This window comes from Lagenorhynchus albirostris, chromosome 12, assembly GCF_949774975.1.
Source record: "Lagenorhynchus albirostris chromosome 12, mLagAlb1.1, whole genome shotgun sequence".
Lineage (NCBI taxonomy): Eukaryota > Metazoa > Chordata > Mammalia > Artiodactyla > Delphinidae > Lagenorhynchus > Lagenorhynchus albirostris.
In genome coordinates this window covers 47,264,564-47,279,105 of record NC_083106.1, presented here as the reverse complement: position 1 = coordinate 47,279,105, position 14,542 = coordinate 47,264,564, and the positions used below count along the sequence as shown (strand labels likewise).

The window sequence follows — 14,542 nt, the reverse complement described above, 5'->3', positions numbered from 1 at the left end:
CTTCAGCGAAACACCCCTGACCCAGCTTCTTCTCCAGAAACAAGGAATCACGTGCAACTTCCCAAGCATCTTTAGCCAATCCAGAAGTTTGTGGGGTACAACTCGATGCAATCACAGTTAAGTTAAAACACAAACCATCAGCTTTCTCTACAGGAAAGGGAATTAATAAAGAAAACACAGTCCTTATAATCCATAATCATGCATGCACTAGGAAAGATGGGAGGTGACGTGCCCTTCAGGGTGACACTGAGTTCATTTCACAAACATTTGCAGTTGGAAATGAAGGCATTTGGTGCAGGCTAGAATATTCCTTGTAGCATTTACTGGTTTATGAATTGAGGCTCATATAGTAGTATCATTTGAGCCATTTTCCAATCTTGACCAGAATTCTGAAATCAAAATCAAAATTATTAGTAATTCACATGTTCTTCTTGGCCAAAAAGTCTTTATTTTCACCTTCCATCTTTGATGTTTGGGACTTCCCAAACAAGAAAGCTAGTAATAGAGTAATGGAGTCTCAGCATACCCATCCATACTTCCCCAAACTGCCCATTTCCCAGTCTCTTGATCAACTGCAGGGATTCTCGAGGGATTTCCCAGACATCTTTGGTTTTGACAGATAGATCGGTAAGCCTTGGCATCCCTTTGTGACAGGGAACTACTAGGCGGCAGCAGAGGCCTGCGGCTCTCTCTGATGGGGCAGGGACAGCAGCAGGAGGGGAAAAGAAAAGCAAACACGTGAAACAACACTTACAGGTGCACAAACCCAGCCAGCACACAGCGTTACTCAAAACAGTGCTATGTCAGCAGAGAACTATACACGTCTTGGAAGATTAGACACCACACGCTGAAACATGTTTGTTGGAGGTAGAATAGAGGACGTTTTATATTTGGATGACTGCATACCCCCAGGTCTAATAGAGTCTATATGTATATACAGATACAGACCGCTTTGGTTTCTGTGCTCACTGAATAAGACAAATGTTTTCAGCCCAACGTGCTAATAACATGGCTTCCGGAACTCTGCAAATACCTCCGTTGATTTCAAAAGGCACATCTGGACCACAGAATGTCAGCACAACTGTCTTTTGCCCCTGTCTAATATCTAGGGTTTGGGGATTCTCTTTGCTATGAATATACTTAAAATTGTAACTTCAGTACAGGATTCTTGTACAGAACATTAGACTGTTATAAACTAGTAAGGCTGAAGATTATACCTGGCAAGGGAAAAAAGAGGTCATATTTCTCTAGTGATTTCCTTGGCAGTTTGAACTGACTCTATTCTACCAGTCAGAAACTCTTGCTTTTTTGATTATTTTCCCTTAAAAAAATCTTTATAACAGTCTCCGATGTATAATTTAGGAGTCTGGTTTGAAAGGAGAAAGAATGGAAACTAAAATTTGCAGAAACTCAAGGATGCGAGAGAACTCTATTTCCTATGAAAAAGAGGAAGGGAAAAAGTCGTTATCACTAATAGGTTATTTGGAAGATTTTTTTCCCTTTTTGTCTCTCTCTCTTTAAAGAAAAAGCCTTTTAGAACCTAGCAGTGGTAAGGGAAAATTGTCTAAATGCCCAGTTAAACATCAGTCAGGTGAGAAAGGTGACAATGGATAAGGAATCAGGGCAGTAACAAAAGCTGCAGAGTGCCTGGCTTGAGGCGGACAGAGCCTCACCAGCCGTACCCCACCAGAGACCCCTCAAATCCAGGGAAATAAAATGTAGTGTTGCGGCCTTTTCTCCAGGAACCAGCTGCAAGTGCCTTTTTATTCCTTTCTTTTTTGATAGAATCAGGTTCGGAGACATTAAGGCAGGAAATTATTTATGTGTCAATATTTCAAAGGCGTTTTATTGTGTGAGGGAGAGAAAGAGGGAAGAGGAAAAGCCAATATAAAAACAAATCTGTCTCGAGATGGATTTTTTGTGAGATTAAAAAATGTCTATTGCTTTTCATATCCCTTCTCTCCTTCCAGCTTTATGATGTTATTAAGGTGCCCTTTCCAACACAATATTTTCAAATGATCTAAACCCTGGGGATCCAGCTGATGTTTGGCTGTAATGAAATATATTTAGGCATTTGAAAAATCCTTACAACATGCAGGCATTCTGAGTATACCACTTAAGCGCAGGGAGATATTCTGCTCCATTTCTCCCAAGTATTTCATTAGAATCCACATAGACAAAAGATACCCCCTGCCCTAATCAACAAGTACTTCAAGTGTTATTAATGTTTTCATTTGTTCATTCCTGCCCAGGATCAACAGATAGACATTTATTGCCATTTTCAAAAAAATGCTTTTTTTTGGTGCTAAAAAATTATACACACACATATTTTTAAATGAATGAGCATAGAGCAATAGTTGAAGTCAAGCCATGTACTATTTTGGAGTCTCGTCATTGTCCTGAAGAATAATATAAAATGTATATATGGATCACACAAAAAACTATTGGGTTTAACGGGCCATAGATCTCTATCTGTACATGCATACCCCTATCTATTGGTGTGTACATATTGATATAGTGGGACTGACTTGCTAATCTAGGAAAGAAAGCAATCATCCTAACAACTGCACATAAAACCACCTTCTTTAATAAAATGTACAAATCACACACCTAAATACCTAATAATTGTATGTTTCTAGGAACAACAGACTAGGGGTGATGTCTGGGTGTTAGGACAGAGACTGATCTACTGTTTAAAAGTTTAATTTAATACAACAGCTGTAACAGATTTAGGAGCTGTGGATCATATATGTCTAAGTCTAGTTAGGAAATGGAAGTATTGGTGGGGAAGTAGAACATGATAAATAGATTGCGAAAGTCATCTAGTCATGACAATGAAATGCATGTGCGGCCATTCCCGCTACAGCGCTGAGTGTAAAGTAATGGTAGAAACACAGCACACCCTCTAGGAGGCCCCGTGGAAGTGCGCCCCCGGAGACCACACCCTCTTCCTTTCACAGCTCCTGAATTATATTCTGCAGGGGAACAGGAAGAGATAACTTCCAAGGATTTCAAGATGAAGACAAAAAAACAAACAGCTTTTAAAATTTAACCTGTTGCTTTCTACTTGGGGAACTTGAATGGTATAATCTTTTGACAAACATTTGGAACTAATAATAACTATGGAGGAAAAAACAGTGATAGAACCTATTTGGCCAAGCCCCACCTTGAAGGGCTAGCAAAGAAAAGTATTTTCCTAGTGCCTTTGTATATATTCGTTGTACCTCTTTCCCCTTTCCCGCTCTGGGCCCACCCCTACCCTCCAGCATCCAAATGGTTAGCAGTCAGTTAGAATTCAGGTTACCTGAGTAATGTTGTACAAGCTGCTGAAGTGTTTCAAACTGGGCCCGGGTGGTAATATAGTATCCACCGTTGTCAAGTTTGCGAATTTTATAATGTTTGACATGGTCTCCTTTCATATCATCCCAGTCACGAATAGAAAGTGAATAGGCACCTGGGAAATGTGCAAGGCATTAGCAGCTCCAATCATTTTGAGTACCCATTTGTTTTTTGGGTCTCATTTACTTGAGTATTCTGATTAATAATTATCAAGAGGAGACACACACACACACACACACACACACACACACACACATCTACTCAGTAACATAGGAAGAAAACACCCTTTTCCTGCAAATGTCAGAAGATATTAGCAATAAAATGATTCTACCCTTGAGAATGAAAGCTCTCTGGATTTTTCCCTGTGATACTCTATTCAGTACACTTGTGCTGGTGAACATGGCATAGACCCAACTCCCCCCGGGCAAGATGAAGGGAAGCACAGATGTTCACGGCTGAGATCGCTGCCCTAGTCTCCGTTACCCACAGGGCATCACAGAGGCAGGGGTGGCGTGTACTGAAGAAATCTAAGGACTGTTTCTCTAGAACTGAGCTTTCAATTCTTGCTTCAGAACACTTTTCACAGTAGCAGATAACTAGTGTCTGGTATATCAAGCTAGAAGGCCACTGCTTTTTCGTTGGCCTAGCTCGTCTATTGGGTTCTAATGAGTTGTTACATAATGAGAAGGCCAGCAGATGGAGGAAAAGAAGTCCTCAGTGGTGGAAAAAACAAAAGAAATGCAAAAAACAACCTGTGTGATTGGTGCCTGAGGAACTAAGAGTTTCAGAAAATCCTACTTCTAAAGGACTTCTGAAGATTCTATGATCTTGCATGCGTGGAGGAGAGAAGCGGTCCCAGTCCCTGTTTCCGGGGGGAAGGTCTTGGTTTTGAGCCTCTGTAGTCCTTTTGGAACTGTCTGCAGTTCTAGAGCCTGGAGGGGAAACTGAATATAGGACTCTGCTCACAAGACAGGGAGGATATGTGCCATTTAAACACCCTTGTATGTTAGAGATAAGCCTTTCATCCCCTCTGACTAATCCACAGATTTGAATGACAAGCCAAGTTCTTCAACTCGTTATCTTACCTTTGGTGGTTTCACTCTCACGGATAAGAAAGGTACCTCTTGGGTTTCCAAAGGACAAAAGCTGTCGCTCAGCATCTTTTCGGCCAAGTTTTCCAAAGTACCACCTTTAAATGAGATCAAGGGAAGGAAATGTTTTATGACATTCATTTGCAAAAATGCAACAGCATCAGCTCCTCTACCCGTGAATCGTCCTCACGTCGGACTCCATCCTTAGCCTCACCCTGTGTCGTTTTCCCTAGCCTCATCTAATTCCCTTTCAATCTATTCCTGATTCCATCCCTAATCCATCTCCTTCACTCCTGAAAAGCGATCAGATTTGAATTGCAGGTTATTTTTCTTCCCTCCAGAGATGACAGGAACTGGTGGGTTTGTGTTAAAAGTGCCACCCACATGCACAAAAAGAGAAACCCAAGACCCTGTTTTGAAATGGCAACTGCAGGAGACCCTTCCCACGCACCTCTACAAGACCCTGCATTTCTGAGCATAATTACAACCCTTGGGAAATAACAAAACACAGTCTTAGTGTCTATAAAGATCATTAATCAAGCATTGAAAAAATGTCAGTCAGAATGGACAAAGAACAAAGACACGGTATTTTCAGTAACTTCCTACCTACAGCAACTCTGAAGGAAAATGGTCAAGGCTTCCCCTAATTTGAGATGACTGCTGTCCCTGGATGCCTGTTTCTCTTTTCTTCCTGTCCAGCAGGGGTGAGGACTTGGATGGATAAAAGGCATCTGCTGCATGGCGGGGCTGTGACCTGCCGCACGTGAGCTCTAGCACAGCTGCAGGGCCAGGTTACTGCGTACGGTCAACCAGCGTAAACACTTAAAAACACTCAGTGTCACAGACGTGTTCATACTCTCCCTGTAATGACACTCCCGTGCCACTTTAGGAGGTATCACATCACGTCACCTGCCGACCTTCCTTATTCATCTTCACCTCCCCCTGCACCCTCCAGCCCTAAGCACTGCCTGGCACTTGGGTAACGTTTCTGCACCAGGTGCTGAGTGAGCAGCAGGTGCTCCAAGAGCCCTAGGGAGAACTTGGTAGCATTCCATCGGAATCTGTGCACAGGAACAATTTTTAGAATATTTGACTGTGAAAGGATCCCGTTTCTAAAACGAAATTTCAATTCATTATACTTGTGCATAGCTATTATGTGTTCACTATCAAATTCTTTTGTGAATGAAAGAGCTTCCCTGAAGATAAGAAGAGACACGCTGCATGCCAGCTCCTCAGTGACTTTTAAAGGCACAAGATTGCAACAATCCTAACCTAGTGCTAGGTGGTATAAAGGGAATTACACCAATTATTTGTGAGAAATGACTTTCTGGGTTTGTGTCAATAACCCAATTAAAATGCAGTGTAAACAGGAACAGTGATGAAAAGAGAACCACTGGAACAGTGGCGTGTACTAAAAGAATCGTATTTTAAGATAATGGTAATTAATTGCATATGTAGAACCAAAGGTATTATTTTTAAAATGCTATTTTATTCTTTAAAAACAAAGTACTTAAAAAACCTGACCATTATAAATGTAACTTAAATATACTGTGGGTAGGATCCCAGTTAAGTCAAAGTAATGCTGCATTTTGGTGGTACCTTTTATTCTGAAAGAACACAAAGATGTTTGCAAATCTGCCCTAAAAAAAAGATTCCATACGGATTCCTTTATTCACTGATGATGAAACACACTCACTGAGGGAAAAAAGGAGCTCAGAACCGCTGAGTATTTGAGAGTGGGAAACAAAACAGATCTTCTTAGAGGAAATACAGAGGAATTAAAGACGAGAGAGCAATCCCACTGGGGATCTGGCTGGGGTGTGGAGTCTAATCCTCCCTGCAGTGCTTAAACAAACCCAGGGCATATTAAATATCAGAGCCAAAGCCTGGGCTGCGTGGCTGACTTTTCTCAGCTACCTTTCTGGTAAGTCAGGCCTGCCCCACCGAGCAGGAGAGGCAGGTCCCCAAGGTGTCAGGGGGAAGGCCTGGGTCTCATGTTTGGGAGATCCTGTCCCACCTCTTTTCCCCTCGGTTCAGAGGTTAGGGCCGCTACAGGAGCCATTCTGACAGTTCTCCACTTTGGAAGTGCCTGTGAATCCCCACAGGTCAGGAGGAGGAACCATGGCTGTCCCTTCTAGAATTCCCTCAGCCTACCGACCACCTGCCGAAATTGCCATCAGTGAAATCCTTGGGCTGTTAGTCACGATCTACTATGAAAGAAACCACCCGAGACCTCACATCAAAGGAAAGGACCATTTGACATGCATCACCACAGGATTTCCCGAGTGGTAGGATACACTGCATGTGAGTTACTCCTACCTGCAGTGTGGACAGTATGTCTTTTCAGCACCCCTCTAACATTTCTGATTACATCGAGGAGAAAAAGCTCAAATTGATCTTTAACAATTACTTACACCCTCCCCTTTCTCTCTCTCTCTCCATCCCCCCCTTCTTCCCACCCCTCTCCTCTTTTCTTCAGCAGACTGCAGGCTTAAATCCTTGGGTTGGCAATAATACATGCTCTAGCTAGAATTTCATCATTTTCTTATGGTTATTTCTATCTATGACAAGTAATATTGGGTTTTCATTTAAGGTACTAATATAAAGTTTCTTCTCAAAATAAATGTTTGTTTAAAAGTGAGCAGGCTTTAAGAAAAACATTAAGTTAATAAGGGTACAAGTATTATCCAGATGTGGCAATAACCATGGCATAGAGCCTGGGAGACAAGCACTGCCACATCCTCTCACCCCTTAATCGCTCTAGTGAACTACTTCTCCCACTTACACAATGTTAATGGCACTGATTCAGGGCAACTAACTTTAAAAGCAAGTAGTTAACTGAAAACAACAAAACATACTCTTCTGCCTGGATGGAGTCAACTGGGGCCACATAATTGCTGGGAATGTAACCAGTCTCTCCAGTTGTCAAGGAGCGTGCTTCCCACCAATCTCCTTCCCTGCAGGGAAAAAAGAGAAACGTAAGTGAGTATGTCGACCATTTCAATGTTTTGCAGTCACAGACTCTGTGTTGTAAGAGCATAGGACTATCTCCTAGTCATTCTACTACTAGATTTCTCCAAACTCCGACACAGCCTTCTGTGAGGGTCAAATGGTTACAATCTGTGTCAGCGCAGCGAGGAAGCCAGCTTTGTCTCTCATCTCTTGCCTTATTTATGAATTCAGAATGTAGGACCCTGGCCATGAGGGGGCTCTGGTGGGGGAGAGGGCGTTTTGCTTGTTAAGTGTCTCCAACTTACATAGAGGGGAAGGGAAGGGAAGGGAAGGGAACTCCGTCCCCTGCCCCCCCCCCGCCTATTTAAGAAAAACATTGTAACAACAACAAAACTGTAATTATGTGAGGTGACCTATGTGTTAACTAACCTTCTTGTAGTAAACATTTCACAATATACGTTTCAATCCATCACATTGTACACCTTAAACTTATACAATGTCATATTTCCAATTATATATCCATAAAGCTGGGAAAAAAAAAAAGCATGCACTGCTAATCTGGCTAACAGTCTCTATTTCATCCCCTGTCCCGAGGCGACCAACATCCTGGTACCTCTGGAGACATGCAAGCCGCTGGCTTTACCATTATTTTGTCAGCCATTAAATGATTCAAAAGAAAGAAGGAAAGAAAAAAAAGGGAGGGAGGGAGGCAGAGAGAGACAGACAGAAAGATGGACAGCAGACAGACATTATAGTTGCATATCACCTGAGAAAGGAAGCCTGTTGGGAGGCCCGTTAAGAGATGAATACCTGCCTTGTTTGCTCTCAAGAAAATGGGTAGAAGAATAAAGCGTACAGTAGGTTACGCCTTGCTCAGACACTTTCTCCCTGAGGTTATTTCATCAAGTATTGACAGCACTGCTCTGAGTCTGAAGGGTAGGAGAGGAAGGGTGGGTGTAGCTGTGTGCGTGCAAGTGCAGGCAGAAAACGAAAACTCGCTAAGGGGATGAGAGTCTCAGTCCCACCACTTTGTGCAGCTCAGCGTTCCAGCGACAGCATGGGCTCATCTGTGGGGCTCTCAGCGCTGCAGGCAGAAAGATGTGAAAGGGGGGTGAGAATACCACTCTCAGCTTGCAACAGATGAATAGATTAAACGGTTAGAGTTCATTTGCTCAGACTCGCATAGCTGCATGTGACAGAGAGCAGGGGAGGAGTGTGTGCCTCTTCCCATCAGCAACCGTTAGCATGTATGTGGGCTGTAGCTCTGACGCCGACAGTGCTGCAGAGCCCTCCACCGGCCTGCGGTCAGGAGCGCAAGGGGGAAGGGAGGGTGCGCTGCCCCTGAGTAGATGGAGACCTCCTAGACTTCTGATCACCAGAAGCCCAGCACCTTCTCTCCTTCCTTTTTTGGTCCTTGAAGGCAACAAGAGAAATCCCAAGCTGTTTTGTTGTTGTTTTTTTTTTTTTAAATCACTTTTTTGCTGGGCTGTGTGTCAAAGCCCTCAGACAGGGAAGACAAATGTTGGCTTTTGGCCCTGGTCAAGATCCTCCCCAGACTGATGCAATTAGGTAGAGGATAACCAGCTTCCATATTAAATGCAAGCCTTACTCCAATGACCCATCCTCTAAAGACTGACTCTGAGCGAGGTGACGATGAGCAATGACTCCATATAGGATTTAACACAGCGATAGACAAATGCGGACGAGCCCACATGTGCTACAGGTGCAGTTGCGGGAAAGCGTCAGGTGGCACGAGTAGCACAGAATAGCTCACAAGGAGACAGGGTGCTGGCAAAGGCTTTAAAACACTTATGTTTCAGTTGGTTTTTCAGTCTTTCTTTTGTTACCCTATTAAATTTAAACAAATCAATCAAAAGAGGGAGATGATTTTCCCCAGAAAGTCTTTTATTAATAACCTTAAATTTAGTTTATGTCCAGATTTTTATTATGAAATAATTTATACGTACCAAAGACCGTATGTACAGATGAACACCTGTGAACCCACCCCCCAACTTAAGAACTAGATCCATCCGGCTGTGTGGAATCTACCCTGTGTTGCTCCCCTATCTTGACCCTCTGCCTTTTAGGTTCAAATCATGAAATTAAAAATGCTAACATTTAAACAGTTTGTATTGGGTTCATTTCTACATCCTCCAAAAGAAATACATGCAGTTGTAAGTATATTATCTAAGAACATATGTGGAAGTTTGCTTTTTTCTTTAAACACTGCATGCATTTAAGGAAATTGCTTTCGAGCCATTATCTTCATTTTAATGTGGTGACATTTTTTACTGCTCTGAAATTCCACTAGATGGAGACATTTCATCATAAAAAAGAACCATACCGATCACCTCCAGCCTTTCTTTTCTTTTCTTTTCTTTTCTTTTCTCTCTCCCTCCCTCCCTCCCTCCGTCCCTCCCTCCGTCCGTCCCTCCCTCCCTCTCTCCCTCTCTCCCTCTCTCTCTCTCTCTCTCTCTCTCTCTCTCACACACACACACACCCCTGGGAAATCTCCCGAACAGTGAGGAAAATATTAAGTACTTGCAGCAGAGGCTTATTTTTTTTTTACTGCAAGATAACCTTCACTGAGTTAGTTCTAATTGATTTAAATTAAAAAAAAAAGTCACCTATCAATTTTGGGGTACATGGAAATGTTGTCTGGGGCAGGAAGCCAATGCACTTTGTTGCAGGTTGTGACAGCCCAGTCTTATTCAGGTGATGTGGTATTAATCAAGTTATTTCCATTTCAAATCCAGCATTAACTATCTCATTTTGGTCTTGCCACCTAAATAGTTTAGCACAGATTAGAATCCAACTATCAGACTGTTCGAAAGTCCTGTATCAGGAATTCATGATTTTCTCTTAAGTGACTCCATTAATCTCACAAGGGTTTTCAGTTACTCATGAGAAACTGAGAAAGATAAAATCCTTTTCTCTTTTTTGAGGCCATCCAGGGTCACTTTCTCCATCAAAGGAGCTATGGGGTGACAAGGACACAACGTATTATGTAGTAAAACTCACATGTTGTGTCCAGACAGGCTGGTACAGACTCAAGACATCAAAAAAGCCTTTTAAGCAGATGAATAAATCATTTGTTTAATACACTAGGAGCCCAATTCACCTACAAATAAATAATATACTCTATACAATTTATTCACCTTGATTTAGGAAAATAGGATCTTTACTGTGCTACTTTTTCTTTCTTTACTTGAGTTACTAGGAGTAATTAGTATTATTAAAGCTGCATTCCTTGAAACAGTTCTTACAGTCCAGTTATTTCATTAATTCAGAGTTGGTGAGGTTTTTCTTCAACTGCTATCTTGCTCTGATTCAAATATATGCTTTAAGCCCTGCCTCTGGTTTAGAAGAGCGTTTACGTTTCCGTAACTGCTTCCCCTGTGGTTCTAATGTAAACACTTAGTGAAAGAGCCTCTTCCCAATCCCCAGAGTTGCTCAGAGATGGCTTGTGGTCCCAGGAGCTGGGAGTCTGGAGCCCTGATGGAGCCAGGAAGTGACATTTGCAAACAGAAGTCAGCCTTGATCTATGGAGCTGTGGAGCGTTCTTATAAATGCTGGATTCTTTCTAAATTTTGTCACTGCCCATCTTACTCTCACAGGGCATATCCATAACAATTTTGTCAAATGTTTACATGGGCTCTAAACCAGATTTCTTCTTATCACAATGAAAAGAACTTTAAAGGAGTCACTACCCTAGGCAGTGAGCACCACTCCATGCTGTGTAAAATGTCTACTACATTTTAGAGTTGCTGTTTCTAGGTGGTACATCGCTAGTCATGAAATGTGAAAACAGGGAATAAAACAGATGAATTCACATATTCAAAATGGGTCAAGTTTAATAATGTCCAAATTCCCTACACTGAGCCCCTACACCAGGTCCATGAAGGACCTCCCATCCTCATGGTGGGAAGCAGTGCCGTCGGCTCCGGGCATGGGCACACGTGCATTACCACGTGGTTTATGCTGCACTGAGAAACACAAAAGCCAGCCCTGTGGCCTTCAGTTCCTGCCTCTTGACAGGGAAAGGAGCAGGCGGACCCACACTAGGAGGTGTGGCAGCCACCCCAGGGAGAACACAGCCCTGTCCCTCTCTCTCTTTCAAGGGATGAGAGCCAGGGGCTGGGAGAGACACGGGCAGGGGCAAGGAGACACATGCCGTCTGGTTCTGTACGATTGCTTTGTTTTTCCTTCATGATTTTCTCTTCCCTGTTATTACCCTTGACTTCAGGATATTGTGTTTGTTACGAAAACCTTATTTCCATGCCATAACCTTGAAAAAGGGCATTTAAATGGCACGTAGGATGAGAAATTCCACTGGCAAGAAGGAATAACATTAAAGGGATAAAAAGTCTTTGTAATATTGCCTTCTAAGAGAAGAGGGTCAGAGGTTCAAAAGCCTTCTGTAAACATTAATGGCCATGCATGTAAATCATGAAACACAGATTGAGGCAGGTCGGGTCTTCCTCGAATGTTTCTCCAAAACTCCAATCGGAAGCCACTCTAGATCCTGTCCAGACTAACAAAGGAAGAAGTCACAAATTTGGTCTGGGCAAGGACCGGCTTTCCAAGTGCCCTGCAACCCAACACGTAAATCCATGTGCAGTGTGGAGAAAACCTAAGAAAAGCCATGTATGGTACCTCCTGCTATTCCTTAATTCTTACCTTTTAGAAGTTACAAGTTGATTGAAAAGTTCTAACCAACCTTGGCATTTAGGAAATACTGCATAAAATTGGGAGGGGAAGGAGGGTGTATTTCAGAATTCAAAGTTAGTAGACTCTGACAAGAAGCATTCATCTGAGCATCAAATTAACACTAAGGAATCCTAAATCAGAAGATATCAAAGCCAAATCCCCCCTCCCCCATTTCCCTTCAAACCTTCATGTAACTCCAACAGTTCAGTCCCCTCTGATGTGGGCCTTTCCAGCACTGAAACTGACACTTCACTCGGGATGCCATCCCCGCATCCCACCCTTGGCTTTGCCACCTGCTAGCTCTGTGCACCCAGGGAGCTCCCTAACCTGAGCCTCTGGCTCCTCCTATGTCAAAAGATGACTATGAGACACACCTCAGACAGCTGTTGTGGAGAGCAAATGAGAACCCTTGCCGCTTAGCACACGGCTGGCACAAAAGGAGCCTTCAGTAAACGGCAGCTCTTTACTATCCTTAAAAAAATTCCTCTGGCTACAGGAGGAGGGCTCATGGGGGGCAGGTAATGTTCTTTTTGATCTGGGTACGTGTTGCACAGGCATGTTTGGTTTGTGTAAACTCCGCAAATGGTACACTTTAAAAAAACGGTGGTAAAATATGTATAACATAAACATACCACTTTAACTGTTAGGTTAAGCGGCCTTACTGTGCGAGCACCACCCTGCACACTTTTGATCCGTGCACTTGACCATATGCATTTACATAAAAAGTTAAAAAAATCCCACCCACCCTCCTGTTCATGATGACAATAATATATTTTAAAATAACCCTGTAACTACGGACATGCGCCTTCTGATGTCTGGAAGAGTCACTGTCCTATTACGGGAGGAATTCCATTCTTGCCCTTGAAAGGTGGTCCTGAGAGCTGGGGGCACCCTAGGGAAGGGGTGGGTTTTACAAGGAGGCAGTTTTCAGGGCCTGAGGCAGTTCCCTGTTCCAAGGACCACTCCTCTTTCCTGGGATGGGTGGGGTGAGCAGGGCTGCCTCTCACCTGCCCTTGGAAAAGCTGAAGGGCCAGACTTTGGGTCCTTCCACCACCATGAAATCCAGTTTGCTCAGAGAGCAGAGGGCAGAGTAACCCGACGTAGCAGCACTGGAGAACTTCCTGGTGGGCCCTCAGCCGAGAAGTGGCATTCTTTCCCAGCCACTGGGGGGCGCTCACGAGGGAAACTTGAGGTGTTGGGGAGAGGGTCTGACTTGCACACATGGGACACCACCATTTTCTTTGGTGCCTGGATTTTTCTGGAGGGCCCCCATCTGTGCACACTGCCTTAATCTAACAGACATAATATTTAAAAACTATAGGGAAATCTGACCCATATTTACTCTCCCTAAAGGAAGTATTAAATGGAGGATTTGAAAAACGAGTGATTCTCACCCTTGACATTTCCCCATCGCCTGCTTAACTGCTGCTTCTACTGGCCACATTGAAAAGGCATGCTCGTAGGCATTCTCGAGTGGGCAAAACCACTTCCCCTTCCATCTCACAAAGATTTCAGTCACTTGCAAATTTTCATTATGGAAAATGGCTTCCACAGCCTTCACCAATGGGAATATTTAGCAGTTTTGAAAATGGAACTTGTTGCCAGCCTTACGTGAGGCTAGGGCAACATGTGAAATGTGAAGAAAATCTCCGGGCAAAGAGAGGCTAATGTGGACAGGCCAGCCTCCTGCCAATCATCTGAAACTAGATTCGTAGAGAGCGAGGCTGGTGCTTTTACAACCTTTAAACCAAAACCAAAACCATCGACTCTGCTTCTCTGATATCTTCCAAAAAGCTCCCTGGACATACAGCGCCACAAAATACCGCACTGGTTCATCAACTCTTCTTTCCTCAAGTTAAGTGGCTGAGAATTAATGAACTGATTAGCAAGTGTTCTCTTAGCATTTCAGAGATCTGAAAAGGTGCAGACTGCTAACACAAGAATTGCTGCCCAGTCTGAAAGGTGTGCATGCTTCCCCCTCCCTCTCCAAACTTACGAGCTGTTCAATATTTGAAATTTTTCTCCTTTGTGAAAACTCAGGTCATCTTCCGTCCGTGCTTCATAATCGTACAGGGCCACAAACAGGGTCACTCCTGACAAAAACAAAATCAAAATGGGAGAGACTATTACACCAGGGGAAATTAATTCCAAGAAATTTAAGTCTTCACTAAAACCTCATTCTCAAAATTTACATCTGATCAGTACTGATAACATGATACAGTGTTGTAATTGTGTGAAACTAGAGTCACAAGCTGAATTTATGCCTTGGTCTTTGTAGGGGAAGCATTATTTGATCCAACTAAAACCCAGAGTTGAAGGACTTCTCTCTGTACACTTGGAATGAGTCCTTGGGAAGAGATGGATATTGATATCACGGCCACAACCAAGCGGCAGCAGCAACATTATACTTCAGATTTGCTGGGCTCTGCAGCAATTACAGACGCTCTTTA

At 43.2% G+C, this 14,542-nt stretch overlaps 1 protein-coding gene across 4 annotated transcripts in view; it reads right to left on the bottom strand.

Annotated features, from left to right (window-relative positions):
• FYN (FYN proto-oncogene, Src family tyrosine kinase) overlaps positions 1 to 14,542 on the bottom strand; it is a 209,545-nt gene that overhangs the window by 34,370 nt on the left and 160,633 nt on the right. For all 4 annotated transcript variants that reach the window (XM_060168328.1, XM_060168327.1, XM_060168326.1 and 1 more), the window contains 5 exons: positions 14,089 to 14,185; positions 7,289 to 7,387; positions 4,425 to 4,528; positions 3,305 to 3,454; positions 527 to 691 (listed from right to left, as the gene is read on the bottom strand). In XM_060168328.1, coding sequence (XP_060024311.1) covers positions 527 to 691; positions 3,305 to 3,454; positions 4,425 to 4,528; positions 7,289 to 7,387; positions 14,089 to 14,185 — 615 coding nt within the window. The remainder of the gene's footprint in view (positions 1 to 526; positions 692 to 3,304; positions 3,455 to 4,424; positions 4,529 to 7,288; positions 7,388 to 14,088; positions 14,186 to 14,542) is intronic.